At 47.7% G+C, this 27,575-nt stretch overlaps 1 protein-coding gene across 1 annotated transcript in view; it reads right to left on the reverse strand.

The window, feature by feature from the left end:
• LOC122551908 (cyclic nucleotide-binding domain-containing protein 2-like) overlaps positions 1-27,575 on the reverse strand; it is a 64,509-nt gene that overhangs the window by 5,712 nt on the left and 31,222 nt on the right. Inside the window, 6 exon segments of the mRNA XM_087988597.1 lie at positions 8,270-8,376; positions 8,379-8,516; positions 10,694-10,808; positions 12,853-12,982; positions 21,848-21,999; positions 24,118-24,274. Of these exon segments, the coding sequence (XP_087844723.1) occupies positions 8,270-8,376; positions 8,379-8,516; positions 10,694-10,808; positions 12,853-12,982; positions 21,848-21,999; positions 24,118-24,274 (799 nt within the window).

The raw sequence follows: 27,575 nt of genomic DNA on the forward strand, positions 1-27,575 counted from the left end.
ACACAATCAGACCTTACATCACCACCCTCACCCTCCCTGAGTATATTCTGTCCCACTGGCAGGATAGAACAAGATCTAAGAATAAGATTTGGAGCAGACACAGGCCACTCAGCCCATCAACTCTGCCCTACCATTCAATGAGAGTTGATCTGATCATTCTCAACTCCACTTCCTGCCTTGTCCCCAGAACCTTTGATTCCCTTACTGATTAAAGATCTGTCTACCTACACTTCAAGACTCAGCTTTAACAGCCCTCCATGGTAAAGGATTCCACAGATTCACTATCCTCAGAGAAGGAATCCCTCCTCATCCCTATCTTAACTGGGAGACCTTACTCTCTGAGATAATGTCTTCTGGTCCTGGACCCTCCCACAAGGGGAAACAGAGTCAAAATGTGTGGCGCTGGAAAAGCACAGCAGGTCAGGCAGCATCCGAGGAGCAGGAGTTGATGTTTCGGGCATATGCCCTTCACAAGGGGAAATAACCTCACCATAACGACTCTGTCAACTCCATTAAGAATCTTGTATGTTTCAATAAAGTCTCCTCTCATTCTTCAAAACTCCAGTGAATCTAGACTCAATCTATTCAACCTCTCCTCGTAAGAGAGACCCCCATATCCAGGATAAGCCTCGTGCAACCTTCCCTGGACTGCCTCCAATGCCAGTGTACCTTTACTTTGATATGGGGCCAGTAAGTACAATTTTCAAAACCACAATGGACCAACTGCAGGGGAATGGCCAAAATTGGAGATGTAATATTATTGTACCTCAGCATTGCTCAATGTTATCTTACACTCTCGGTTTGAGAAAGGGTGCAACACCACCTTCCATTCCTTTATTTACCAGATATCTCAAATCAGGCTTTCAAAGTGACACTTCTACAGTAACAACTTACAAATACTTCCCCTGGCAGAACTGAATCTATCTTCATGTAAACAGCAACGGACAGGGCTTTGGGAATCAACTGCTTCCTTGAAGTTTTCCCAATTAAGTGTGAACTGTCTTCCAACCTTGATGTACTGATGGCACTGCAAACACACAGAAATAGTTTAAGTAGGGAATGTTCTGCACATTTAAAATGCTTCGATCTATGGAGTCATCTACTGCAATTTCTTGATCACCACATCACCCGACCTGACCAATTATTTCCTGAACTGTATTTCTATGTTTATGACATTCAATGACCAGGAGGGAATTGGGAACAGGAACAGCCCATTGGGTGGGTTTTCTCATTCAACTGGATCATGGGTGATTAATACTTTAACTCCCTTTTGCTCCACGTGTATCAATCTCAAACCGTGAAAACTGCTACTGACCCAATGTTTGTGGGGTTTTGGGGAATCAAGTTCAGATTTTCACCACTTGTGTGCTTTCTAATGTCAGTCCTAAATCTTGTAATTTTATGCTTATGCCCTTTGGCTCTGGGTCCCCGCCCCGAATAGACATCTGAAGGGCTCAGCGGGTCTGGCAGCATCTGTGAAGAGAAATCAGGAGGTCACCGGACCCTGAAACGTTACTCTGATTTCTCCTCACAGATGCTGCCAGACCTGCTGGGCTTTTCCAGCAACTTCTGCTTTTGTTTCTGATATACAGCATCCGCGGTTCTTTCGGTTTTTACACATCAGAGGTAATAGTTTCTGGCTATCTGTCCCATAAATTATATTGAAAGTTAGATTAACCCTTAACCTACACTTAAGTGAATTAAAGTCAGGAAGCCTATTCTTGCACTTTAAATGTTTAAGCCCAGATTTAATTGTAGTGTATTTGCATGGACCTCTCTCCCAGGTCTCGAGATCCTGCCTGGCAATATGATGACCAGAATTATATATGGTACTCCAGAGGCAGTCTGGCCAAGGTTCTGTATAAACTAAACATCAATTCCTCACCTTTGAAACGCTTCAAGATAGAACAATCCACTTGCCTTATTCAGTACACGTTGCACCTTTGTGTTAGATTTGGTTAAAAAATCACACAACATCAGGATATAGTCCAAAAGGTTTATTTGGAAGCACTAGCTTTCAGAGTGCTCTCCTTCAACAGGTGGTTGTGAAGAAGCAGCGCTTCGAGAGCTAGTGCTTCCAAATAAACCTGGAGAAAGTGAGGGCTGCAGATGCTTGAGATCAGAGTCGAGAGTGTGGTGCTGGGGAAGCAGCACAGCAGATCAGGCAGCATCCGAGGAGCAAGAGCCCATCATCAGGAATGAGGATTGTGGGCCGGGGATGGACAGGTGGGACAGGTCATGAGGGCAGTGCTGAGTTGGAAGGTTGGAACTGGGATAAGGTGGGGGGGGGACGGGAAATGAGGAAACTGGTGAAGTCCAGTCCACATTGATGGCGTGTGGTTGGAGGGTCCTGAGGCGGACGGTGTAGCATTCTTCCTCCAAGCGTCAGGTGGGTAGGTTTGGTGATGGAGGAGGCCCAGGACCTGCATTTCCTTGGTGGAGTGGGAGGGGGAGTTGAAGTGTTCAGCCACAGGGCGGTGGAGTTGGTTAGTGCGGGTGTCTCTGAAGCGCACTGCAAGTGAGAAGGGGTCCTCAGAAGGTGGGGGCGTGTCTTGATGGAAAAAATAAGCCCGGAGGCAGAGGCAGCGGAAGAAACATTCGATGTCACAACGCATGTTGAATCCATTGATCTGGTAGCGGAGGGGGATGAAGGTAAGGCCTTTGCTGAGGACTGTCAGTTTGTCCTCAGTGAGGGGGATGTCTGGGGGAATGGTGAAAAACAGCAGGGCTGGGAGCTCGGAGCTGGTGTAGGGCTGGAGCTGGGAGTGGGGGTGGAGACTCTAACTGGAATGGGAGTGGCAGTGGGGGGAACAGGGGTGATGTCATTTACGGAAGTGACATTCACCCTGGGCGTCGGTGGGGGGGGGGGGGGGGAGTGGTGACTGTGGGATCCGCGGGGGCGCAAGTGGCATTACGTGTGTCGTAGACAGATTCTGTCGGTGGCGTTCACGTGAGTGGTGTCAGTGGAAGTGGAAGTGGCTGTGGCAGCGGCAACAGCAGGGGGCGGACGTGATGTTCTGGTTGGGCCTCGTGTTGGTTTTGGTGGCAGTGGATCTTACAGCGGTCACAGAGGAGGCTGTCTGGCCGGTTGTCGTGGAGACTGCATGGACAGCAGTGGCTGCAAGGCTGTCAGGTGGTGGGGACGGAAGTGACGTCATCGTTCACCGGCGTGGTGGTGGCTGGAGTGGCCGTGTGGCTGACGGCGGCCGAGCAGTTCCGGAGGCCGGGAAAAGCTTCTGGAATGGTCGGGAGTCCCGACTATTGAGGTGGGTACTTGGACGTTTGTTGTACTTCCAGTTTTTGATGTCTGATGTGATGTAGAAAAATCATTTGTTGAGTGTGTGAATTCTTCTGAGGACGTGACACAGCAGGGGTCCTTTGCAGTTCTGAGAGAGTGTGGCCCTGAGCTGGGACAGGGCTGACTGTAGAGAGAGTAGGTGGCAACGCATGGCTGCGAGCGTGGAGTGGAGGGTCCAGAAGGACCAAATTGTGTTGGTCTGACTGTAGTCCGGAGTCCATGTGGGATCAGTCGGTTCTGTAGGCAGGCACAGAGGAAGGAGATATGCTGTGGGTGGCAAATAAACCTGTTGGACTATAACCTGGTATTATGTGATTTTTAACTTTGTCCACCCCAGTCTAACACCGGCACCTCCAAATCATGTTAGATTTGAGTCATCCACGTACATGGGCACCTCAATCCCTTTGTTCCTCCAAAGGCTAGTCACTCACTGTTCGGAAGAGATTCATGTTTGTCCTTCACAGATCCAATGTGGTTTTACTTTGCCATGTTGAATTCCCTCTGCCATTTAATTCCCTTACCCATTTAATGTCTACGACCTGTTGGGAAGTTGATAATCATCTGGCGGAAACAATACAGGTAAGAGATCCAGCACAGACATGGTGGGCAGGAAGTTCTGCTTCTATGCTATAACCATTCCAAAATGATACCTGCCTTCTCCCATCCACTCATCCCACAGTCCATCCAGGCTTCGTGTGACCTGTGCCAAGGATGATTTACAACTATGCCTCATTCAAGGCTTAAGGAAGTAAGCTGGAGTGTCGAGGACCCCGTGCAGATCTGTGGGGAGCACCACATCCTGCCAACCCAAGAGCACTGCCTATATTCCCGCTGTCTGTTTAAACCCAGCCTTGAGTTAGGCAGTTCACTCTTACACTGTACAAGGTACAACAAAATGCTGAGGTAGATATTGATTGATATTTCAGAGCGATTTGGCAGAACCTGGTTAAAGATTTGGAACAGAGTCAATGACTCAACTGTCGTTGTATAACCAGGAGTGAGGGCACTTGCGCTAACAGCCTGAACTTGAGGCCAAAGAGTTCGTTCAAATACTGCTTGGAGGTCTGGCTGAACAATTTGACTAAAAATAATTTATAAGCTGGATAATTTTTAAAAATAGATAAAAGGCAGAGACTTGGACCTTTTCCCATTGCCACATTCCTAAGTGATTCCCTCAAATGTTTGTACAGTGCACAGGGACGTTCCCTGGTGATGGAGTATACCATGTCTTTTTTACACTCTACTTTCTGTCTTTGTCCTGAAGACCACTCATGTAAAGCGAGTTTGTTACTGTTCTACAGTCTGAGCAGGAGAATGCAGCCACAACACCCAAGTTAATGCCATCCTCTTAACACTGACATTCAAAGGGTCTCAGGCATTACTGGCAAGGCCAACATTTGTTGCCCACCCTGAACTGCCCTTGAACAACTTATGAAACCAAATCGGACAGTTGTTAAAACCCCACAGCAAGGCTGTGGGTCTGGGGTCACATGTAGGCCAGAATGGAAAGCGGTAGCAGATTTCCTTCCCTGAAGGAAATTAGTGTCCTTGGGACAATTAATGCTGGTTTCATGGTTACAATGACTGACACTTGGCTTCTCATTCCAGATTTTAAAAAAGATGATTAATAATTAAATTTAAATTTTGCCATTGTGGAGTTATGAACCATGCTCCCAAAGTACCAGCCTGAGCCTCTGGATTATCAGTCCGGTGATAATACCCACTTGTTCATGGTCTCCTGATCAGGTACAAATGGCTGGAATTCCCTTTGGTTCACAGTCTTTGAACATGCTGACCCTTCATTCAGCCAGGAGTTGGTGCATTTCTCCTCAGGAGCCCTGAGGCTGCATTGTAAATTTGTATATTCTCCTATGAGCATGACTGGGAAAGTGTGGGTGGGATTGGAAGGGGAGAGAAGGCAGAGGAGCTTCATAGATTTGAGCGGTGGCCACACTTTAGAGAAGCACTTCACTGATTGCTAGGTACCTTGTGGTGAATGCAGGGCCCAATGCCTGCAAATGGGGAAATGCAGGTCTTTCTTTCTTTGTGAAAGCTTTTGCAATGAATTGTCTCACAGGACTAGGCCTGGGTGCTGCGTTTACTTGGAAACACATGCTCCTGCAAATCTCGACACTTCTGAAGAAAACCAAGTCTTTGAATGTCAGCCTCAGTCAATCACTCCCGCTTTGGCCATTCAGTATCCCAGACTCGTGTCCACACTGCACTGATGTTTCTTTTTGTGTGAATGTGCTTACCAACGTCATGAGGACTCAAAGGCTTGACAGCACCAAGAAACAGCTGTTCAAAAAGACCCAATGTGGTTTCAGAGCAAAAAATGTAATCCAGTCATTAGACTAGAGCTCACTAACTTGTGTGAAATCCAGTTGTTAGACTAGAGCTCACTAACTTGTGTGAAATCCAGTCTTTAGACTAGAGCTCACTAACTTGTGTGAAATCCAGTCGTTAGACTAGAGCTCACTAACTTGTGTGAAATCCAGTCTTTAGACTAGAGCTCACTAACTTGTGTGAAATCCAGTCGTTAGACTAGAGCTCACTAACTTGTGTGAAATCCAGTCTTTAGACTAGAGCTCACTAACTTGTGTGAAATCCAGTCGTTAGACTAGAGCTCACTAACTTGTGTGAAATCCAGTCTTTAGACTAGAGCTCACTAACTTGTGTGAAATCCAGTCGTTAGACTAGAGCTCACTAACTTGTGTGAAATCCAGTCTTTAGACTAGAGCTCACTAACTTGTGTGAAATCCAGTCTTTAGACTAGAGCTCACTAACTTGTGTGAAATCCAGTCGTTAGACTAGAGCTCACTAACTTGTGTGAAATCCAGTCGTTAGACTAGAGCTCACTAACTTGTGTGAAATCTAGTCGTTAGACTAGAGCTCACTAACTTGTGTGAAATCCAGTCGTTAGACTAGAGCTCACTAACTTGTGTGAAATGCTGAAAGAAAGAAACTGGGAAGCCTATGAGAAAAACACACTGGCATTGAAAAAGACAGTTCTCCAGGTTAAAGGAGAGAATAAACCTTTTTCCAATCTCAGGACATTCTAACCCACTTTTCATCTATGGTTACTGTTATAATGTAGGAAGGAAAAATGATGGCCAGTAAATTGTTATATTTCTTTAGATTATTTGATTAATTACAGTTTTGCTGTAATTGCTCACACCTGGATGGGGCTGCGTGAGGGGAGGGTCTGCTCCATATTTGGAGCAGGAAGAGACTGACAAGGGTCATGGGTCAACACTCCATCCAATTTCCTGCTCCATACAAGTCAAGGTGAAGAAATATTGAAGACGGTATTCAAGGGCAAAACTGATTATTATTCTATGCTGTAGCGTGTTTTCCATTTGTTCAAACGGCTGGCCCGGAAAACCTAACATTTCCCACGCCTACTGGTTCACTCTCTCCCATTTGCAAGCATCAATATTCCTGTAGTTTAAAACCTTTTGTCCTTCTTTTCAAATCCCTCCATGGTGTCCCCTGCTCTAGCCATACCACCTCTCCAGGATCTCAGGGCTCCTACACTTCTGGCCCCCTAACTTTCCTGAATTTCCTTTAAATCCCACATTCACGGCCAATACTTCAGTAACCAAGGACCTATACTCCTAAACTATCTCCCTAATCCTCTCTGTCCCCTGGACGCAGACTCTTCCTTGAGGATGCACTTTAGAATTCTTCGACAAAGCCACTGGCTGCCTATCCTGAAGTCTCCTTTAGTTGCCCAGAGCTGACTTTTTGATTGATAATGCTCCTGTGAGGCACCTTGGATTGTTTTACTATGTTAACAGTGCGATATAAACACAGGTTGTTGTCAGAGAATCATAGAGTCACACAGCGTGAAAACAGATCCCTTGGTCCAACTCGTCCATGCCAACCAGATATCCTAAATTAATCTGGTCCCAATTGCTAGCATTTGGCCCATATCCCTCAAAACCTTTCCTATTCATATACCCACCTAGATGCCTTTTAAATTGTGTCAGCCTCCACCACTTCCTCTGGCAGCTTGTCCCATTCACATACTACCCTCGGCATGAAAAAGTTGTCCCTTAGGTTCCTTTTAAATCTTTCCCCTCTCACAATAAACCTCTGCCCTCTAGTTTGGACTCATCTACCCTGGGGAAAAGACCTTGTCTATTTACCTTGTCTCTGCCCCTCATAGTTTTATAAACCTCTATAAGGTCACCCCTCAGCCTCTGACGCTCCAGGGAAAACAGCCCCAGCCTGTTCAGCCTCTCCCTGTAGCTCAAGATCCTCCAACCCTGGCAACATCCTTGTAAATCTTCTCTGAACCCTTTCCAGTTTCACAACATCCATCCTATAGCAGGGAGACCAGAACTGTAAGCAGAATTCTAAAAGTGGCCTAACCAATGTCCTGTCCAGCCGCAACATGACCTCCCAACTCCTTTACTCAATACTCTGACCAATGAAGACAAGCACACCAAATGTCTACTTCACTACTCTGTCGACCTGTGACTCCACTTTCAAGGAACTATGAACTTGCACCCCTAGGTCCCTCTGTTTGGCAACAGAGTCCTTCCATTAATTGCCCTGGTTTGCCTTACCAAAATGCAAAACTTCACCACCTAAACCATCCCCTCCCTCCACTGCCGATGCACAATGGCAGTGGTGTCTACCATCTCCAAGAGGAATTCCAGTCGCTCAATAAGATTCCTTATCTAGCACTTTCTAAGACCTGGAAGAGGATGGGGCAGCAGATGCATGGGAACACTACAACCTACCAAAATGCCCTTCAAACATTATGCCGCCCTGACCTGTAATAGTATCGCTGTTCTTTCAGAGTCCTGGGTGAGAATCTTGGCACTGCCTTCGGAATGTTACCCCGGCTGGATCTCCATTAACCAACCAAGGTGGTTTAAAAAGGCAGCCCCAGCACCGCCTTCTCCAATGACAACCAGACACACCCATGGAAGAATTTTTAAACTGTGCCACCCTTTGTACCTGTTCACTTTGAGAAACTTCTGTGACTGACTCTTTGTCTTCCCCTGCTGTGTTTTGGAAGAGACTTCTGCGATGGAGGTAACAGAAACGATTGAGGAAGAGGCACTCAGGCCTTTCGTGGTCCTGGAAGCCCCGTGTTGACGGATTAAGGACGACGAGGTGCTGGGCATCCTGAGCCAGCTTTTGCGATCCAAGCTTCTGTGCGTCGACCCACTTCTGAGAGTCAGGTTGAGAAATCGTCTGTCAACTTAGAAACGTTAGCCTTCATTAGAAAGACGGGTGACAGCTCGAAGCAGTCCCAGTGACTCTGAAGCCCCACCCCTTGCGGCTGTCCAACTTTCAACAAATCCAGGGATTCCCTTCAACAACTTCCCCAAGTGACTGATGGCAGGACGCGGTGCTGGGGCGTTGGGTCGATGTGACAATCCCCTTGTGGGTGCCAGGCCAGTCATCTCTGACAACGGCTCTGTATCCTGGCAATGTCAACCCATCTGAATACCAGGCAACATGCCCTTTGCCAGCAAATTGCAGGATGGCAAACTGGGTTGGGGGCTGAGTATGGACACAGACACCCGACAGCACCTGAGGGGGCTATGATAGGAGGGGTAAAACTGGTAGTGCCACTGGGCTGGTAAGATACAAACAAAGGCTTTTAGTCTGGGGCATTCTGGTTCCAATATTACCGTGGCAACTGGTGGAAATCCAATTGAATGAACAAACCTGGGAATGAAATCTCGCCAGAGTAACGGTAATTATAACATCAATTATGGCACAAAACCCATTGGATTCACAAATCCTTCAGGGAAGAAAGTGCGCTGTCCTTACCCCGGCCTGGTCTACTTGTGACTCCAGGCCCACAGCAATGTGCTTGGATCCTAACTGCCCCCTGTGATGGCCTAGCAAGCTACTCAGGTCAAGGGCAATTAGGGACAGGCAGCACAAAGACTGGCCTAGTCAGCAATGCCCACACCTCATGAAAGAATAAACAAAAAAATAGGCTTCTCTCCCCATCTGGTCCCCACAATTCCCCAACTCCATCTACCCGCAAAATCATAGAACCCCTACAGTACGGGAAGAGGCCATTTGAACCATTGAATCTGCACCGACCCTCCGAAGATCATCCCACCCAGACCCACCCCACTACCCCATCCCTGTAACCCTGCACATCCCATGGCTAACCCAGCTAGCCTGCCCATCCCTGGACAGTATGGGCATTTTCCCATGGCCAACCCACATACATATCAGTTGGAGGAAACTGGACCACCCGGAGGAAACCCACGCAGACACGAGGAGAACATGCAAACTCCACACAGACAGTCGCCCGAGGCTGGAATCGAACAAGGGACCCTGGTGCTGTGAGGCAGCAGTGCTAACCACTGAGCCATGGAATACTGAAAATGGCAGAAACTCCTATCAATCGGAGAGAACAGCATCAATGAGAAACATTTTATGCTCCCCATGTAGCTTCAGTTAAATCTCCTGATGGCCTCTAGTTCTGACTCTTCCCTCACTCCCACTACTGTAGGAAATGGGTCTTCTCAAGCTATGCCATTGAAAACTCTTTACCATCCCTGCTCCCTGGGGAGAGGAATACACAGACGGATGACCTTCTGAGATGGGAAACATTCCTCATCACTCTCTCACAGGGGAGGCGCCCTATGGTTAAATGGTCTATCTTAAACAATGCAGTGTTGCATCAACAAGAATTTGGTCAGGGCAGAAACTTGATGTGATTTCAACAGCCATGGGAGCAGAAGTATGGCACAGGAGTTCCTCCTCAATACACATCAGTTAACCCTGATGTGTGACTTATACCGAAACAACTTACATTGGGGAATTTGTCTTTCTAAGAATAATGTAAATATGGGGAAATAGGGCCTGTAAAAGCCCTACCTTAGAGTCACCTATTCGACTCACACCAGGGAAATCTCTCCTTTAAGAAACAATGGGTATAAGGTAAGGACAGGGACTATTACTGAGGGGAATGTTAAAAAATGGCGACAATACTTTCAGATGAAGCTCAAGTTGATGCTGATGAGCACTCGCTATGGGCAACGTGACCATGTGACTCAGAAGCATCAGACAGGATGTTGGGAGTCGACGCTAAAATGATGGCAAATTACACATTGTACATTCCTTATACTAAGTTGAACTGAGCTGAAAACAACACGACAACGTGAGACGTGCAGGGGAGTTTTACATTTAGTTACTCAGCGACATGAGTCTGAAACAGCAGATATCATGGTGATGTATATCAGCGACCCATCCCGTAAGCGTTAAAGGCAAGGCCTAAAAGGTAGCGATTAGGCTGAATTGTTTAACTGGTACAGACACAATAGCCCAAACAGCCTGCTCCTGTGCTGTATGCTTGCAGGATCCTACATTAAAGGAGTTGCCACGGGGTTAACTCTCTGTGGTGCTCACCGCTAGACTCTGGTTTCTGAATGGTGCTTTTCAAAAATGGCAACTCCTGAACAATGAACCTGTGATAGCACGGGCACTGGGTGAGATCCACCAATCGCAGAACGACAAATCGGCCCTGCAAACAGAGGGGCATGGTTAGAGAGACACACACATACACAAACTCTGTCTCTCTCACCCCACACACACACACACACACACCTACAGACACTCCTACAGACTCTCCCATATACACACACACACCCTCTCACAGACTTATACTCCTTTTCACTCACCCTCATACACATACACATACACACACTCTCTCACAGACACTCATACCTACCCCCTCCCCACACTCAGTTTGTGGGGAGAATTTGTACTTGCAGAATTACATTTTATTTTGCTCAAAAACTGCATGAATCCATATAAGATTTTGTAAATCCCAGCCCCTCGTATCTTCTCCATGTTGAACAACACTTAGAGGATGCACTGAAAGTGGCAAAATGTACAAGGTTGCAAAAGGGCCATCAAACACATAGCATGGGTAAGGCAAGTATGTAAGAGGTGTCAGTGATAAGGTAGAAATGATTTTGCAATGGCACAGTCAATCTGAAGACTGTGCCCACAACTTTAATGCATATGTGCCCAGCAAAATTCTTCTAATTATAATCACTGAAGTGTGCATTCAAGTATTATCACATATATCACGCATTTAATCAAATAAATTTCAAGAAACCATTGATTTTTGAAAAAAAGCTCTAATGTTTGGTTACGATCTAAATATGAAGTATCCTCCCACATGGCCCAGGAGGGCTCCAACCACAGAGGAACCTCGATTATCCGGAATTCGATTATCCGAATATCAGATTATCTGGCAAGATTGCAAGGTTCCGATGCTCAGCTAAAACTATGCTATCTGGCATTCGATTATCCAGAATTCGATTAACCGACCAAAATACTCCCCACCGTGTCATAGAGATGTACAGAAACAGACCCTTCGGTCCAACCCGTCCATGCCAACCAGATATCCCAACCCAATCTAGTCCCACCTGCCAGCACCCGGCCCATATCCCTCCAAACCCTTCCTATTCATATACCCATCCAGATGCCTTTTAAACGTTGCATTTGTACCAGCCTCCACCACTTCCTCTGGCAGCTCATTCCATAAACGTACCACCCTCTGCCTGAAAGAGTTGGCCCTTAGATCTCTTTTATATCTTTCCCCTCTCACCCTAAACCTATGCCCTCTAGTTCTGGACTCCATGAACCCAGGGAAAAGACTTTGTCTATTTATCCTATCCATGCCCCTCATGATTTTATAAACCTCCATAAGGTCACCCCTCAGCCTTCGACGCTCCAGGGAAAACAGCCCCAGCCTGTTCAGCCTCTCCCTATAGCTCAAATCCTCCAACCCTGGCAACATCCTTGTAAATCTTTTCTGAACCCTTTCAAGTTTCACAACATCTTTCCGATAGGAAGGAGACCAGAATTGCACACAATATTCCAACAGTGGCCTAACCAATGTCCTGTACAGCCGCAACTTGACCTCCCAACTCCTGTACTCAATACTCTGACCAATAAAGGAAAGCATACCAAACGCCGACTTTACTATCCTATCGACCTGCGACTCCACTTTCAAGGAGCTATGAACCTGCACTCCAAGGTCTCTTTGTTCAGCAACACATCCGAGGACCTTCCCATTAAGTGTATAAGCCCTGCTAAGATTTGCTTTCCCAAAATGCAGCACCTCACATTTGTCCAAATTAAACTCCATCTGCCATTCTCAGCCCATTGGCCCATCTGATCAAGATCCTGTTGTAATCCGAGGTAACCCTCTTCGCTGTCCACTACACCTCCAATTCTGGTGTCATCTGCAAACTTACTAACTGTACCTCTTATGCTCACATCCAAATCATTTATGTAAATGATAAAATGTAGAAGGCCCAGCACCGATCCTTGTGGCACTCCACTGGTCACAGGCCTCCAGTCTGAAAAACAACCCTCCACCACCACCCTCTGTCTTCCACCTTTGAGTCCTTTGGACAATCGCGGTTCCTCTGTACATGGCAGAACTGAGCAAAAAGCGAGGAGCAAAACTGTTTTATTTCCCCTTGATCTGTACAGCATCATGTCTTGTCATGAAGTGAGGGGTGGGATGTGCCTCTTATTTAGGAAATCACCTTGATGATGAAGATGAGTTGGTCCATATTGTTGGGAATAACCTGGCCGTACAGGAACTCCTCTGTGGTTGAGTAATCAGAAAGACTCTCAATGGAGCTGTCAGGCAATGAGTTCAGGAGGCTTAGCGATCTGGAGGAACAAACAATGCCATGTATGACAAAACAGAAAGAAAGCCTTGCATTTATATAATGGTTTCTGTGACAACCAGGTTTTCAAAAGTGTTTTACAGCCATCGAAGCACTTTTCTGAAGCGTAGTCACAGTCGGGAACAGGCAGAGATTTTCGGGTGAGGTGATAGTGACATGGTAATATCACCAGACGAGTAAGCCATTGATCTGGGGCCAGGTTCAAATCCATGTGATGGAATTCAAACTCTGTTATTAAATAGGTCTGCAAAGGATATCCCTCGGGCCTCCAAACACATTCGCCTTTGTCCTTTCTTCCAACCTTCCCCACTTCCCACTTTTCTATCTTTCCTTAGTTCTGATGAAATGTTAACTCTGTTTCTCTCCATTGATGGCAAGTACCACCAGCCTGCTATTACAGAGTCATACAGCTGGACAGCATGGCAAGAATGCCCTGAGGCATGGTGCATTGGCGAGACCAAGCAGACGCTACGACAACAGATAAATGGACACCGCACAACAATTGCCAGACAGAGGTGATCCCTCCCACTTCAAAGGACAGGGACATTTGGATCTTTGGGTGACCATCCTCCAAGGTGGACTTCGAGATGCGAAACAATGTTTTTGTGGCTGAGCAGAGGCTGATGTCCAAGTTCGGTACCCATGAGGATGGCTTCAACTGGGACCTTGGGTTCATCTCACACTACAGGTGACCCAATTGCACTCTTCACTCTCTCTCTCACACACAGACACAAGCACACATACACACACACAAGCACACTTACACACATACAAGCACACATACACACACACAAGCACACATACACACACACAAGCACACTTACACACACACTCTTTCATACTGACACATTCACACAGACCCTCTCTTACACACGCTCTCTCTCATATATATATCTACACACACATTCCCCACACTCACATCCACGTACACACCCTCTCACAGGTTTATACTCCATCACATTCACACATGCACACTTTACCAAGCACACTCACACTCACACACACACATTCTCTCTCTCATACACGCACACACACACATAAGTCTATGGGGTGAATTTGCATTTTGCAGAAACATTCTATTTTGCTCAAAAAGTGAATAACCTGGATACAGTCAATCCATGGAATATTTTATAAATTCCTACTTTGGAACTAGAACCAGTCTGACTTAAGATTGGGATAGAGACTCTAAATTCACACTTTTAATGCATTGTCCGAGCTGAGATGTCACATTTTTTTATATAAAATCTTCAGTTATCTTGAGAATGTGACTTCAAAGAGGTTCTGGGATTTACATATTAATGAACCGAAACCTGCAACCCACTCTAAAAGATGAAAGGCTTAGCAACAATCTAGGTTTGTTCGATATATCATTGCAGTTGCATGACACTGTAATCTTTTGCTATAAATTCTGTGTCTTATGATCCTGCTCCACAACCCCCTGATGAAGGAGCAGCGCTCTGAAAGCGACAGCTTCCAAATAAACCTGTTGGTCTATAACCTGGTGTTGTCTGATTTGTAACTTTGGACACTCCAGTCCAACACTGGCACCTCCACATCATGGTTCTCAAAACAGGATCGGGGGAAACTTGGCAGGGTAGATACTCAAAGGATGTCTCCCCCTTATGGCAGAGATTAGAACCAGGGGACTCAGTTTAAATCAATGGGTCTCCCACCTATGATGAGATCATAAAAATCATTTCTTCTCCTCAGAGGATTTTCAAGTCTTAGGAATTCTCTTCCCAAGAGAACAGTGAAGCCAGGGTCATTAAATCTATTTTGAGATGTATTATACAGGGTAAACTGGGAGTCAGGAGTCACAATCAGATGAGGTGATCTTGTCAAATGGCAGAGCAAGCTCAAGGGGCTGAACAGCTCCCATTCCAAATGTATGTATTTGGAAGTGGTAATGAGCAGACGATCAGGTTTTACTGTGATGCTGATTGAGGGGTGAAGCCCCTGCAACAACAGAGCCATGCAATCTTTTACATCCTCCCAAGCAGTCGAATCATACAAAACAAAGCCCTTGTGTAGGAATTCAGGCATGGCCTGTTTCTGAAGGTGGGATCCTGCCACCCCCTCCCCTACTCGTCTCAACCTGCATGCATCACATCTACAAATGGGTCAATAATCTTGGACAAACACATCGTCCAAAGAGAAAGCAGCACCAAACCACACAGCTTTAACAAGAGGGTCCAGTGGCTGAGACTTATAAAGACTGGGAGAACCTTTGAGCGTGTAGAGGCTGCATCAAGAATCCTGCAGCATGGAGTCTGGCCATTCAGGCCATCAAGGCTCATTCTGGCCCTCTGAACGAGCCATCCATTTAGTCCCAGTCTCCTGCTTTGTCACCGTAATCCCGCCAATTATGTCACTTTGAGGATTCATTAAGCCCCTTTCTTTGAAAATCACCAAAGCATCTGCTTCTGTGAGTCCTGTTTGACTATTTTGATTCAGTTATTTGCTGAAGTATTGGAGAGGATGGAGAGTTGGGTAACAGAGACCAAAGGATAGTATTGAACAGTTGCTTGTCATTTTGGAGAGGAGCGTATGGTAGATTCCCCTTGCGGCTGGTGTTCCAGCTGCTGCTCATGTTGGATCGACAGTGTTAGGGTTAGGATAATGACCTAAGTGTGGGTACAAACGGGAGAGAGTTTGAAGATGGCACTAAGTTAACAATGAGGAGGGTAGGGACAGGCTTTGGGAGAAACAGAGACAGGCTGGTGAAGAAAATCATCAGACACAAGGCAGGCAAGTGTAATGTGAAGCACAGAAGAGATTTGATTTGCTTAAGACAAAGAATGAGAGGTTACATTCCTGAAGAAGGGCTTATGCCCGAAACATCGATTCTCCTGTTCCTTGCCTGCTGTGTTTTTCCAGCACCACATTTTTCAACTCTAGTCTGCATCATCTGCAGTCCTCACTTTCCTCCGAGGTTACATTATTAGATTAGGTTAGATTCCTAACAGTGTGGAAACAGGCCCTTTGGCCTAACCAGTCCACACCGACCCTCTGAAGAGTAACCCACCCAGACCCATTTCCCTCTGACTAATGCACCTATCACTACAGGCAATTTAGCATGGCCAATTCACCTGGCCTGCACATCTTTGGGCTGGGAGGAATCCAGAGCACCTAGAGGAAACCCACACAGACACAGGGAGAATGTGCAAACTCCACACTTTTGTTTTATTTCAAAAATATACTTTATTCATAAAATACTTTAATGGTCTGTACAGTTGGACATGCCATACATATGTAAACATTCCACTTGTTTGCATACCGAAAACAGAGTAATCATTCCTATTTAGATTAGATTACATTACAGTGTGGAAACAGGCCCTTCGGCCCAACAAGTCCACACCGACCCGCCGAAGCGAAACCCACCCATACCCCTACATTTACCCCTTACCTAACACTACGGGCAATTTAGCATGGCCAATTCACCTGACCCTGCACATCTTTGGACTGTGGGAGGAAACCGGAGCACCCGGAGGAAACCCACGCAGACACGGGGAGAACGTGCAAACTCCACACAGTCAGTCGCCTGAGGCGGGTTTTACAGGTCTGTACGATAACATTCTCAGCTGAGGCGTCAGCAGAGCCCAATGACTGCGCGGGCCCCTTGTTCTTCTTTAGGCAGGCAGATGTTACACGGTGGTCTTTCCCCACCGCGCCTTGGCAGCTGCCCCAAGCTTCAGCGCGTCCCTCAACACGTAGTCCTGGACCCAGTCTGCAACACTCAGTCGGGGTCAACTCCTTCAGCTGGAAGATCAGCAGGTTTCGGACCACCCAGAGAGCGTCCTTCACCGAGTTGATGATCCTCCAGGCACAGTTGATGTTCGTCTCGGTGTTCCCCGGTGCAAACTCCACACAGACTTTTTTTTTATTTCAAAAATATACTTTATTCATAAAATAATTTGATGGTCTGTACAGTTGGTCATGCCATACATATGTAAACATGTACATACAGAGATCAAAACTTATCATTTTTATACAGGTCTGTACATTTTTTGATCATATGCCCATATAATTAGCTGAGGCGTCAGCAGAGCCCAAATGACTGCATGGGCCCCCTGTTCTTCGTTAGGCAGGCAGATGTTACACAGTGGTCTTTCCCCACCGCGCCTTGGCAGCTGCCCCAAGCTTCAGCGCGTCCCTCAACACGTAGTCCTGGACCTTGGAATGTGCCAGTCTGCAACACTCAGTCGGGGTCAACTCCTTCAGCTGGAAGATCAGCAGGTTTCGGACCACCCAGAGAGCGTCCTTCACCGAGTTGATGATCCTCCAGGCACAGTTGATGTTGGTCTCAGTGTGCGTCCCGGGAACAGGCTGTAGAGCACGGAGTCCTGCGTCACGGCGCTGCTCGGGAAGAACCTTGACAAACACCACTGCATTCCTCTCCAGACTTCCTCTGCGTCGGCACATTCCAGAAGGAGGTGTGTGACAGTCTCCTCCCCCCCGCAGCCGCTTCGAGGGCAGCGTGCGGTGCGGCTGAGAGTCCGGGCGTGCATAAAGGATCTCACAGGCAGAGCCCTTCTCACCACCAGCCAAGCCATGTCTTGGTGCTTGTTGGAAAGTTCTGGTGATGAGGCATTCTGCCAAATGGCTTTGACAGTCTGCTCAGGGAACCGCTCGATAGGATCCGCCCTCTCCTTTTCCCGAAGGGTCTCAAGGACACTACGTGCTGACCACTTCCTGATGGACTTGTGGTCAAAGGTGTTTTTCTTCATAAACTTCTCCACGAAGGACAGGTGATACGGAACGGTCCAACTACTCGGAGCGTTCCGCGGCAGCGAGGCCAGGCCCATCCTTCGCAACACCAGGGACAGGTAGAACCTCAGTACGTAGTGACACTTGGTGTTTGCGTACCGGGGATCCACGCACAGCTTGATGCAGCCACACACAAAGGTGGCCATCAGGGTGAGGGTGGCATTGGGTGTATTTTTTCCCCCGTTGCCCCGATCTTTGTACAGCGAGTCCCTTCAGACCCGGTCCATCTTTGACCTCCATATAAACTGGAAGATGGCCCGGGTGACTGCAGCGGCACAGGTTCTGGGAATAGGCCAGACCTGTGCCACGTATAGTAGCAATGACAGTGCCTCACGCCTGATGACCAGGTTTTTTCCCGCGATGGAGAGCGACCGTAGCGTCCATCTGCCCAGTTTCTGCCTCACTTTGCTGATACGCTCCTCCCAAGACTTGGCGCATGCCCCAGCACCCCCGAACCAAATACCCAGCACCTTCAGGTGGTCGGTCCTGACGGTGAAGGGGATCGAGGATTGGTCGGCCCAGTTCCCGAAGAGCATGGCCTCGCTCTTGCCTCGGTTTACCATGGCCCCCGAGGCCCATTCGAACTGGTCACATATGCACATGAGTCTGCGCACGGACAGCGGATCCGAGCAGAAAACGACGACGTCATACATGTACAGGGAGGCCTTAACCTGCAGGTCCCCGCTGCCAGGAATAGTCACCCCTCTCAGGCTTGCATCCTTCCTGATGGACTCGGCAAATGGCTCTATGCAGCACACAAACAAGGCAGTAGAGAGAGGGCTGCCCTGCCTGACTCCAGATCTGACTGGGAAGCTATCTGATTCCCACCCATTGATTGAGACTGCACTGAATGTTGGTGCAGGGCAGTCTGATCCAATTGCAGATTCCCTCCCCAAAACCCATTTTGGAGAGAACATCTCTCATATACGTGTGTGATATCCTGTCAAAGGCTTTCTCCTGGTCCAGGCTGATCAGGCAGGTGTCCAACCCTCTGTCCTGCACATAGGCGATTGTATCCCTGAGGAGTGCAAGACTCTCAGCGATCTTCCTGCCCAGCACAGCACAGGTTTGGTCAGGGTGAATCACCGACCCTAGAGCAGACCTGACCCGGTTGGCGATTACTTTTGACAGAATTTTGTAATCCGCATTCAATAGTGAGATTGGTCTCCAATTTTTGAGTTCCTCCCTCTCCCCCTTCCACTTGTAGACGAGGGTGAAGATGCCTTTCCTCATGGATTCACTCATGGTACCTGCCCGAAGCATACTGACATACACCTCCAGCAGGTCCTGGCCAATCAAATCCCACAGAGCGGAATAGAGCTCGACCGGTAAGCCGTCGCTTCCGGGAGTTTTATTCTTTTCGAAGGATTCAAGGGCCTTGGTCAGCTCGTCCAGAGATAGCGGCTGGTCCAGCCTCTCCCGTGCTCTGTCGTCTAACACCTCCGTGATAGAGGACAGGAACGACTGGGAGGCCGTGGTGTTGGTCGGCTTCGCGTCATACAAACTGGTATAGAAGGATTTACTGATCCTCATGACGTCAGCCTGAGATGACGTTATCGAGCCATCTTCTTCCTTCAGGCTGCTGAGCACAGAGCTCTCTTTGTACACCTTCTGGAAGAAGAAACGTGAGCACGTCTCGTCCTGCTCCAACGAGCGGACCCTGGACCGGAAGATTATCTTGGAGGTCTTCGAGGCAAAGAGCGAGGCTTGCTGGCCCTTCACCTCCTTGAAGTCCTCCATGACATCCACCCCCATCGTCTGCAGCAGGAGCAGGTTCTGCATACTTTCCAGGAGCTGGGACAGTTGTCCCCGCCTCTCTCTCACCTCCTGAACACCTTTGAGGATGAAGAACCTCTTGATGTTCCCTTTTACTGTTTCCCACCAGTCCACTGGGGACTCAAAGAGGGGCTTCACGGTTCTCCAACCTGTGTAGTCCCTCTTGAGCTCCTCAATGTTTCCCGGGGTCAACAACTTTGTGTTCAGCTTCCACGTTCCCTTACCAGCCCACTGCTCATCCTGTAGGTGACAGTCGGCCAGCAGGAGGCAGTGGTCGGAGAAGAACACCAGCTTGACCGGTCAGAGTCGGTGGCTCTGACCAAGAGCGTTCGGGACACAAACAGGTAATCTATCCTTGAGCGGATAGACCCGTCTGCCCGTGACCAGGTGTATCTACGCTGCGCTCCGTCTGCAGGAGTGCTGAAGACGTCGTGCAGCTTGGCATCTTTTACCGTGTCCATCAGGGCTCTGGACGTGGCGTCCAGTTTACTGTCCCCCCCCCCCGCCGGATCGTCCATCTGCATCAATGATACAGTTGAAGTCTCCGGCCAGAATGACTGGCCTGGACGTAGCCAGCAACAGTGGAAGCTGCTGCAGGACAGCCAACCGTTCACTCTTACCCACTGGGGCGTACACATTAATCAGTCTCAGGGGAGCATTCCTGTACATGATGTCGGCGAAGAGGAGGCGCCCGCCCACCACCTCCTTAACCTCGGAGATGGTGAAGTTGCCTCCTCTCAACAGGATACTCAGGCCAGAGGCGTGGCTATCGTTGCCCCCCCCCCGACCAAACTGACGGCCCATGGGCCCACAAGCTCGACCATCTCCTGTAGCTGCTGAGGTGCGGTATCCCACACTCCTGCAGAAACAGGACGTCGGCTTTAACGTTGGCCAGGAAGGCCATCGTAGAAACACATCGCGTAGCCGATTTGATGCTACGCACATTGATGCTGGCAACTCTTATCCCCATTTTAACAGTTTACAAGGTTAACAGTGTCCATTTGCTGCTGGTCTTGCCCCTCTGGGGTAGCTGTGTGCATCCCCGTGGTGACGGCAAACTGCTGGATTTTCCCAGGGCTGAGGTCTGGCTCCACGCTAGAGCCATTTCCCCGCTCTGGTGTCTTCGGGTCGGGCCCAGGGTCCGCATGGTCCAGTTCTCCATCTGACAGCGGGGCTGTCACAGGACCGCTGCTCCCAGTTACCTGGAGCTGTGGGCCGGTGGGTACCTCTTGGTTCTCACCGGGTGGGGGGAGGCCTTTACCCATCCCCTCAGAGGGATCGTCTTTTCCTGCTTGGGCGGTGCTGCCCTCCTTTTTCCCCGCGGCACTCTGTCCCTTCCTCTGGTGACGACCCTCCTTGCGCCCGTCCTCACCGTCGGAAGAGCTGCCTGTATCCTCGCCGTGTAGCTGTCGCTTCCCCCCTCGCTGGGTGGCTTTGGGAGGTTTCCTCTTCCTGCTTTTCACGGTAATCCAATCCTCTGCTTCCTTTGGTCCCTTCTCTTCCATTTCCTCCGTCTGTCTTGCAGGAGCTTGGATCGGCTGCTGCACCTCCCCGCTGTCTGCCGTCTGCTCCGCTACAGCTATAGCTCAGATCCTCCAACCCTGGCAACATCCTTGTAAATCTTTTCTGAACCCTTTCAAGTTTCACAACATCTTTCCGATAGGAAGGAGACCAGAATTGCACGCAATATTCCAACAGTGGCCTAACCAATGTCCTGTACAGCCGCAACATGACCTCCCAACTCCTGTACCAGTGCTCTGATCAATAAAGGAAAGCATACTAAATGCCTTCCTCACTATCCTATCTGCCTGCGACTGCACTTTGAAGGAACTGTGAACCTGCACTCCAAGGTCACTTGATGAAGGAGCAGTGCTCCGAAAGCTAGTGCTTCCAAATAAACCTGTTGGACTACAACCTGGTGTTGTGTGACTTTTAACTTTGTACACCCCAGTCCAACACCAGCTCCTCCAAATCATGTTATCATCAAAGACAGGATTGACCTACATATTCCATTCAGAACAATCGTGTGCTGCTTGTGCTCCAAACAGTCCAATTAGAAATCGTAAGTGGCAAGTAAGAACATTACATCAAAGGGAACAGGAGTAGGAGGAGGCCATTCTGCCCCTTGAGATAGTTCTGCCTTTGAAGAAGATTATGTTTTTGGCCTTATCATGAGAGAAATTAGATGTAGAAGATATACAGCATAATCAGCAAATGCATGATGGTATTCTTCCCCTAACGTTTCAGGGGAAATAAGTCATGTATGATCAACAAACAACAAAAAAAAGGTTAGGAATTAATCTACCTGAAAAATATAAAACGACGATGAGATTCTTCTACGAGCACCTGATCAAGTCTGTTTTCAAAGAAGTCCTCTTTGTCCACCACCAGGAGCTCAGTGTCGTCCACACAGACAGCCGTGAAATTTCTGCGCAGCCCCTTTAATACCGGTATTTCCTACAAAAGATACATGGTTCAACAACAACTTATGTTTATATAGCCTCGTAACAAAACATTTCGAAGTGCTTCACCCTATCATGGAGGATCTAAGTGTGACACTGAATGACACAATGTGGTATTAGGTCAGGTGACCAAGAGCTGGATTTTAAGGAGGGTTTTAAACGCCGAAGGTGATGCAGTCCCACACAACTGAAGCTCCAGCCACCAGTGCAGCAGCAATATTCACTGGGACTACCCAAGTACGTGTATCTGTGAACCTTAGGGAACTGGAGGTGATTATAGAGGTCTGTAAGGACAAGGCCCTGAAGAGAACGGGAATTTTATCCCTGAGTGACCACACAAGACATTCATAAAAAGCTCAAGGGTGTCAGTCCATGGGAAGTCAATGGCTCATGTTCAGAATCATACACCTAGTGACATTGTCAATGCGATCATATTCATAGTCACATAACCAGTGCTTTTTTTTTATTTCAAAAACATTCACATTCAAATATTCAGAGATTGTCTATCTTGGCCACACTCTTGATCACACATCCAGTGAGTTCTCCCTCACTGACACACACAGGATCACATATACAGTGAGTTCACTATCACTGACACACACAGGATCACATATACAGTGAGTTCACTATCACTGACACACACAGGATCACATATAAGTGAGTTCACTATCACTGACACACGCAGGATCACATATACAGTGAGTTCACTATCACTGACACACACAGGATCACATATACAGTGAGTTCACTATCACTGACACACACAGGATCACATATACAGTGTGTTCACTATCACTGACACACACAGGATCACATATACAGTGAGTTCCCTATCACTGACACACACAGGATCACATATACAGTGAGTTCCCTATCACTGACACACACAGGATCACATATACAGTGAGTTCCCTATCACTGACACACACAGGATCACATATACAGTGTGTTCACTATCACTGACACACACAGGATCACATATACAGTGAGTTTCGTCTCAGCTAAGTTCAGGATCAACATTCAGGGAATTCTCTATCTCGGCCCACCATAGGCACAGCACAGTAGGTGGACAATGGAAAGTATAAGTGCACTAGGTGCAGTATCATTGCTCATTGGATCCTGCGGCTGTTTTATTTCTCGGATCACATTTGGGCTCCTCATTTCTCGTACTACCTTGGTTTGTGCTCTCCCCTGGTTCTGCACTGGACGGTCAGTGTGGATCACGTGTACAAGTCCATGACGGGGGGCTTGAGCTGCTCAAGAGCTAGTGCTTCAAGCTCAAGTAGGCCAAATACGAACAACATCAATGGATCGGGCACAGGCATTACTTTGACTTGGGTGAGAATGAGTTGATCATTTTATTGTCTGGAATAAGAGCTTTTTGCTTATATAACATGGCTCCGGGATGTCCAAAATTGCTCAACAACCTTTGAAGTGCACTCACTGATATGCAATAGAAAATGATCAGACAGCAAGCTCCCAATGTGACAATGGCAGAATGATATGAGGTAGACACTTCAGTTGAAAGATGGAAGTATTAGCCAGGGTCTCCTGGAACGTTATACCTGAGGCAATATGTGGGAGCTTGGTTTATCATCTCATCTGAAAGATCCCACTCCTTTGGTAGTGCACTGAAAGTACAGGCTGAGACCTCCTGCTGAAGGCTCTGAACTTGGGGTTGCTGAAGCTGAGTCTATTGATCCAAAACTGACAGTAATCAGTTTAAGGACAAGGATTGCCATTTGCTTCTTGAAAGAAAGACAACGAATTGAAAATTGTAGAAATGTGCCAAAGCTGGATAGTGGAGCTTTGTGCCCCTTACTTGTAGGAAAGCCCTTGTCTCATTCTCATACTCAAGACAGACATGCATGAGGCCATTCAGCCCACTGAGGCCATGCCAGTCCTCTGTACAGCAATGCAGTCTGACCCATTTACCCCAGTCCATCCTCATAGCTCTGCAAGTTTACCTTCCTCAGGTGCCCATCCAATTCTCTTTAGAAGGATTGGTTGGAGGGTTGAGGTGGGGTGGGGGAAGGGAGCGTATACCTAGTTCCCTCCCTCCCTCACGACGTGGTTACGTGGGTACAAGCGCACAGACATTGAGCAGACTCACTCCAAACCTGGCCCCCTTTCGGAGGTCCGCTTGATGCTCTTCCTCAAACGCGCTGCTTCCATCTTGGTCGGTGGTAAAGCTGACCGCCCCTGAGTATATGAAGTAGAAGCTGTGTGCTGTCTGTCCTTTCTTCATGATCACCCTCCTCCTCCTGAACCTACAGCACAAGCAACAAACCTGAGAGACCATTTGCCATCATTTGTATTCCTTCTCCTCCACCCCCCCACCCCCCCATCCATCCTCCTTCCGCTGCCTCACACTACAGGAACTCTTTCCACAAGTCGTCCCTCAGTACCTCACCCGATCTGTCAACTTTCACTGTTGATCTTTGACCCTGAGTGTTGCGAGACCCTTCACCTATGATCAACGTCAATCCTGTGTTCATCTATGCATCTTGGTTTTCCAGTAATGGTCAGTGGATAGTCACGGTGGGCATTGGACGAGTAACCGTGGGAACCGGGCTCGTTCTGTGGTGGTTCGGGTTCAAATCCCGCTAAGGTAGTTGGTGGGATTTAAATGTAATCAGTAAAATCCAGTGCCGACCATGATAACTGTTATTGATTGCTTGATTTGGTTCACTAATGTCCTTTAGGGGAGGAAATCTGCCACCCTTGCTTGTTCTGGCCTACGCTTGACTGGAAACCCAAAGCAACATGGTTGACTTTGAACTGCCCTCTGACATGGCTGAGCAGGCTACTCAGTTCAAGGGCAATTAGAGATGGGCTCCAAATGGTTCCCTTGCCAGCACTGCCCATGGAAGGTACCTTTTAAGTAAGGAATCTGACCCTGCACAGTTACTGGACACTGGTAATGGTTTATTTATTTGTTCATGGAATGTGGGATCCGCTGGCTAGGCTGGCATTTACTGCAGGGTTTAAGTTTTCATTTAAATTGAATTCAAATGTCACCACCTGCCATGGTGAGCGGGCGGGTTCTGAATTAGTATTCCAGTGATATTATCACTGCTGGCTCCAGATCTGAGATTGTGTACCTGGGTGTGTGTACCAAGTATTTGTATCGGGAGTCCATATCTGGTTGTGTTTACCAAAGACTGGATACCAAACAGTACGTACCAGGATTATTTAGAAGTCAGTGCGTTTCAGACAATGTGTATCAGGGATATGTACCAGAACCTGCATACTGGCTAGTTTATACTGGAGAGTTCCTTGCAGTATGTACCAGAGTCTTACAGGAAAGTATACATCAGAGAATGTACATGGGGAAGGATAGCATGCCTGACCTACAGAATGCATGCAGGAGACTTTAGATAAACGCAACGTGTTGCATTTTGTTAGGTCAAACAAGGGCAGGACTTATACAGTCAATGGTGAGGCCCTGGGGAGTGTTATAGAACAAAGAGGTCGAAGAGTACACATTCACAACTCCTTGAAAGTGGAGTCACAGTTAGACAGGGCGCGGAAGAAGGTTTTCGGCATGCTCGCTTTCATTGGTCAGAGCAATGAAATGTGCTTGAGACGTTTTGTTGCAGCTGTACAAGACAATGATAAGGCCACATTTGGAGTATCGCATGCAGTTCTGGTTGCCCTAGTGTAGAAAGGATATTATTAAATTAGAAAAAGTGCAGAAAAAATTTACTAGGATGCTACGTGGACTGGAGGGTTTGAGTTATAAGGAGAGGCTGGATAGGTTGGTATGTTTTTCCCTGGAGTGTAGGACGCTAAGGGGTGGCCTTATAGAGGTTTATAAAGTTATGAGGGGCATGGATAAGGTAGACAGTCAACAGCTTTTCCCCAAACCAGAGGGCACAGGTTGAAGATACAAAAGGGTCCAGAGAGGCAATGTTTTTCACACAGAGGGTGGTGAGTGTGTGAAACGGGCTGCCAGAGTTAGCGGTGAAAGCAAATACAATTTTGTCATTTAAGAAACATTGAGACAGACAAATGGATGAGTTAGATATGGAAGGATATGGAGCAAACGCAGGCTAACGGGACACGTTTAATTGAGAAAATTTGTGGGCGGCATGGGTGGCACAGTGGTTAGCACTGCGGCCTCACAGCGCCAGAGACCCAGGTTCAATTCCCGCCTCAGGCAACTGTCTGTGTGGAGTTTGCACATTCTCCCCGTGTCTGCGTGGGTTTCCTCCGCGTGCTCCGGTTTCCTCCCACAGTCCAAAAATGTGCAGGTTAGGTGAATTGGCCGTGCTAAATTGCCCGTTGTGTTAGGTAAGGGGTAAATGTAGGGGGTTGCGCTTCGGTGGCTCGGTGTGGACTTGTTGGACCGAAGGGCCTGTTTCCACACTGTAAGTAATCTAATCTAATCTAATCTAAAACTGGGCGGCATGGCCAAAGGGGCTGTTTTCATGCTGTTAACCTCGATGACCCTCTGAGTATATTTGGGGGAGTGTGTACTGGAGACCGTGTACCTGGGAGTTAAGACAGTCAGTTGTTAAGCAATGTGACGGAACATGGAACTTAGAACATCATCAGCTTCTCAAGGGTCATTAGGGACCACCAACAAATGTTGGCCGTGTCAGTCAGCTCCCCGTTCATGGCGGATAATCAAACAGAGACAGTTTGATCACAACAAGCCCTTGATACCACTCAGTCGTCAGTCTCTGTCCTTCTCCACCTCATCCCCTTCTTTGTGGCTAACCAAGTTACCAGCTCCTGTCTCTGGAGGAGTTTGACAACATGGATTTCATTTCTTGAACTGGGACTCCACTGCATTAATCCAGTACTCGCTCTGGGAAAAGGGATAACGAGAGAGATTCTTCTCCGTTTTAGTGTGGGATTTGAAGTTTGTGTGGGATTGCGTTGTTTGGGACTTGCTGATCGCTGCACTGCCTGGGGATGGCTGAGGTTAACCAACCCTCTAGGATTGCCCTGGAATCTCCAGGAATTAAAGACTGATAGAACATAGAACAGTACAGCGCAGGAACAGGCCCTTTGGCCCATCATGTCTGTGCCGACCATGATGTTTTTCTAAACTAATGCCTACACATGCTCAGTCTCCCTCAATTCCCTGTCTGTTCATGTGTCTGTCTAAATGCCTCTTAAATATTGCTACTGTATCTGCTTCCATCACCTCCCCAGTTGCGTGTTCTGGGCACCTATCACTCTCTGCTTTAAAAAAAACTATCCTCGCACATCTCCTTTCAACATTCCCCCTCACACTTTAAAACTTATGCTCGCTAGTACTTGACATTTCCACCCTGGGAAATAGACTCTGACTATTCACCCTATCCACGCCTCTCTTAAGTTTTATACACAGCTATCATGTCGCCCCCTCAGCCTCTGACACTGTAGTGAAAACAAGCCAAGTTTGCCCAACCTCTCCTTGTGTCTAATACACTCCAATCCAGGCAACATCTTGGTAAACCTCTTCTGCACCCTCTCCAAAGTGTCCATATCCTTCCAATAGTGTGGGGACCAGACCTACACACAATGCTCCATTGTAGCCTAATGGAAGTTTTATACAGCTGCAACACGATTTGCCAA

Source organism: Chiloscyllium plagiosum, unplaced genomic scaffold, assembly GCF_037043375.1.
Source record: "Chiloscyllium plagiosum isolate Xiang-an unplaced genomic scaffold, Cpla_swu_hap1 HiC_scaffold_7, whole genome shotgun sequence".
Lineage (NCBI taxonomy): Eukaryota > Metazoa > Chordata > Chondrichthyes > Orectolobiformes > Hemiscylliidae > Chiloscyllium > Chiloscyllium plagiosum.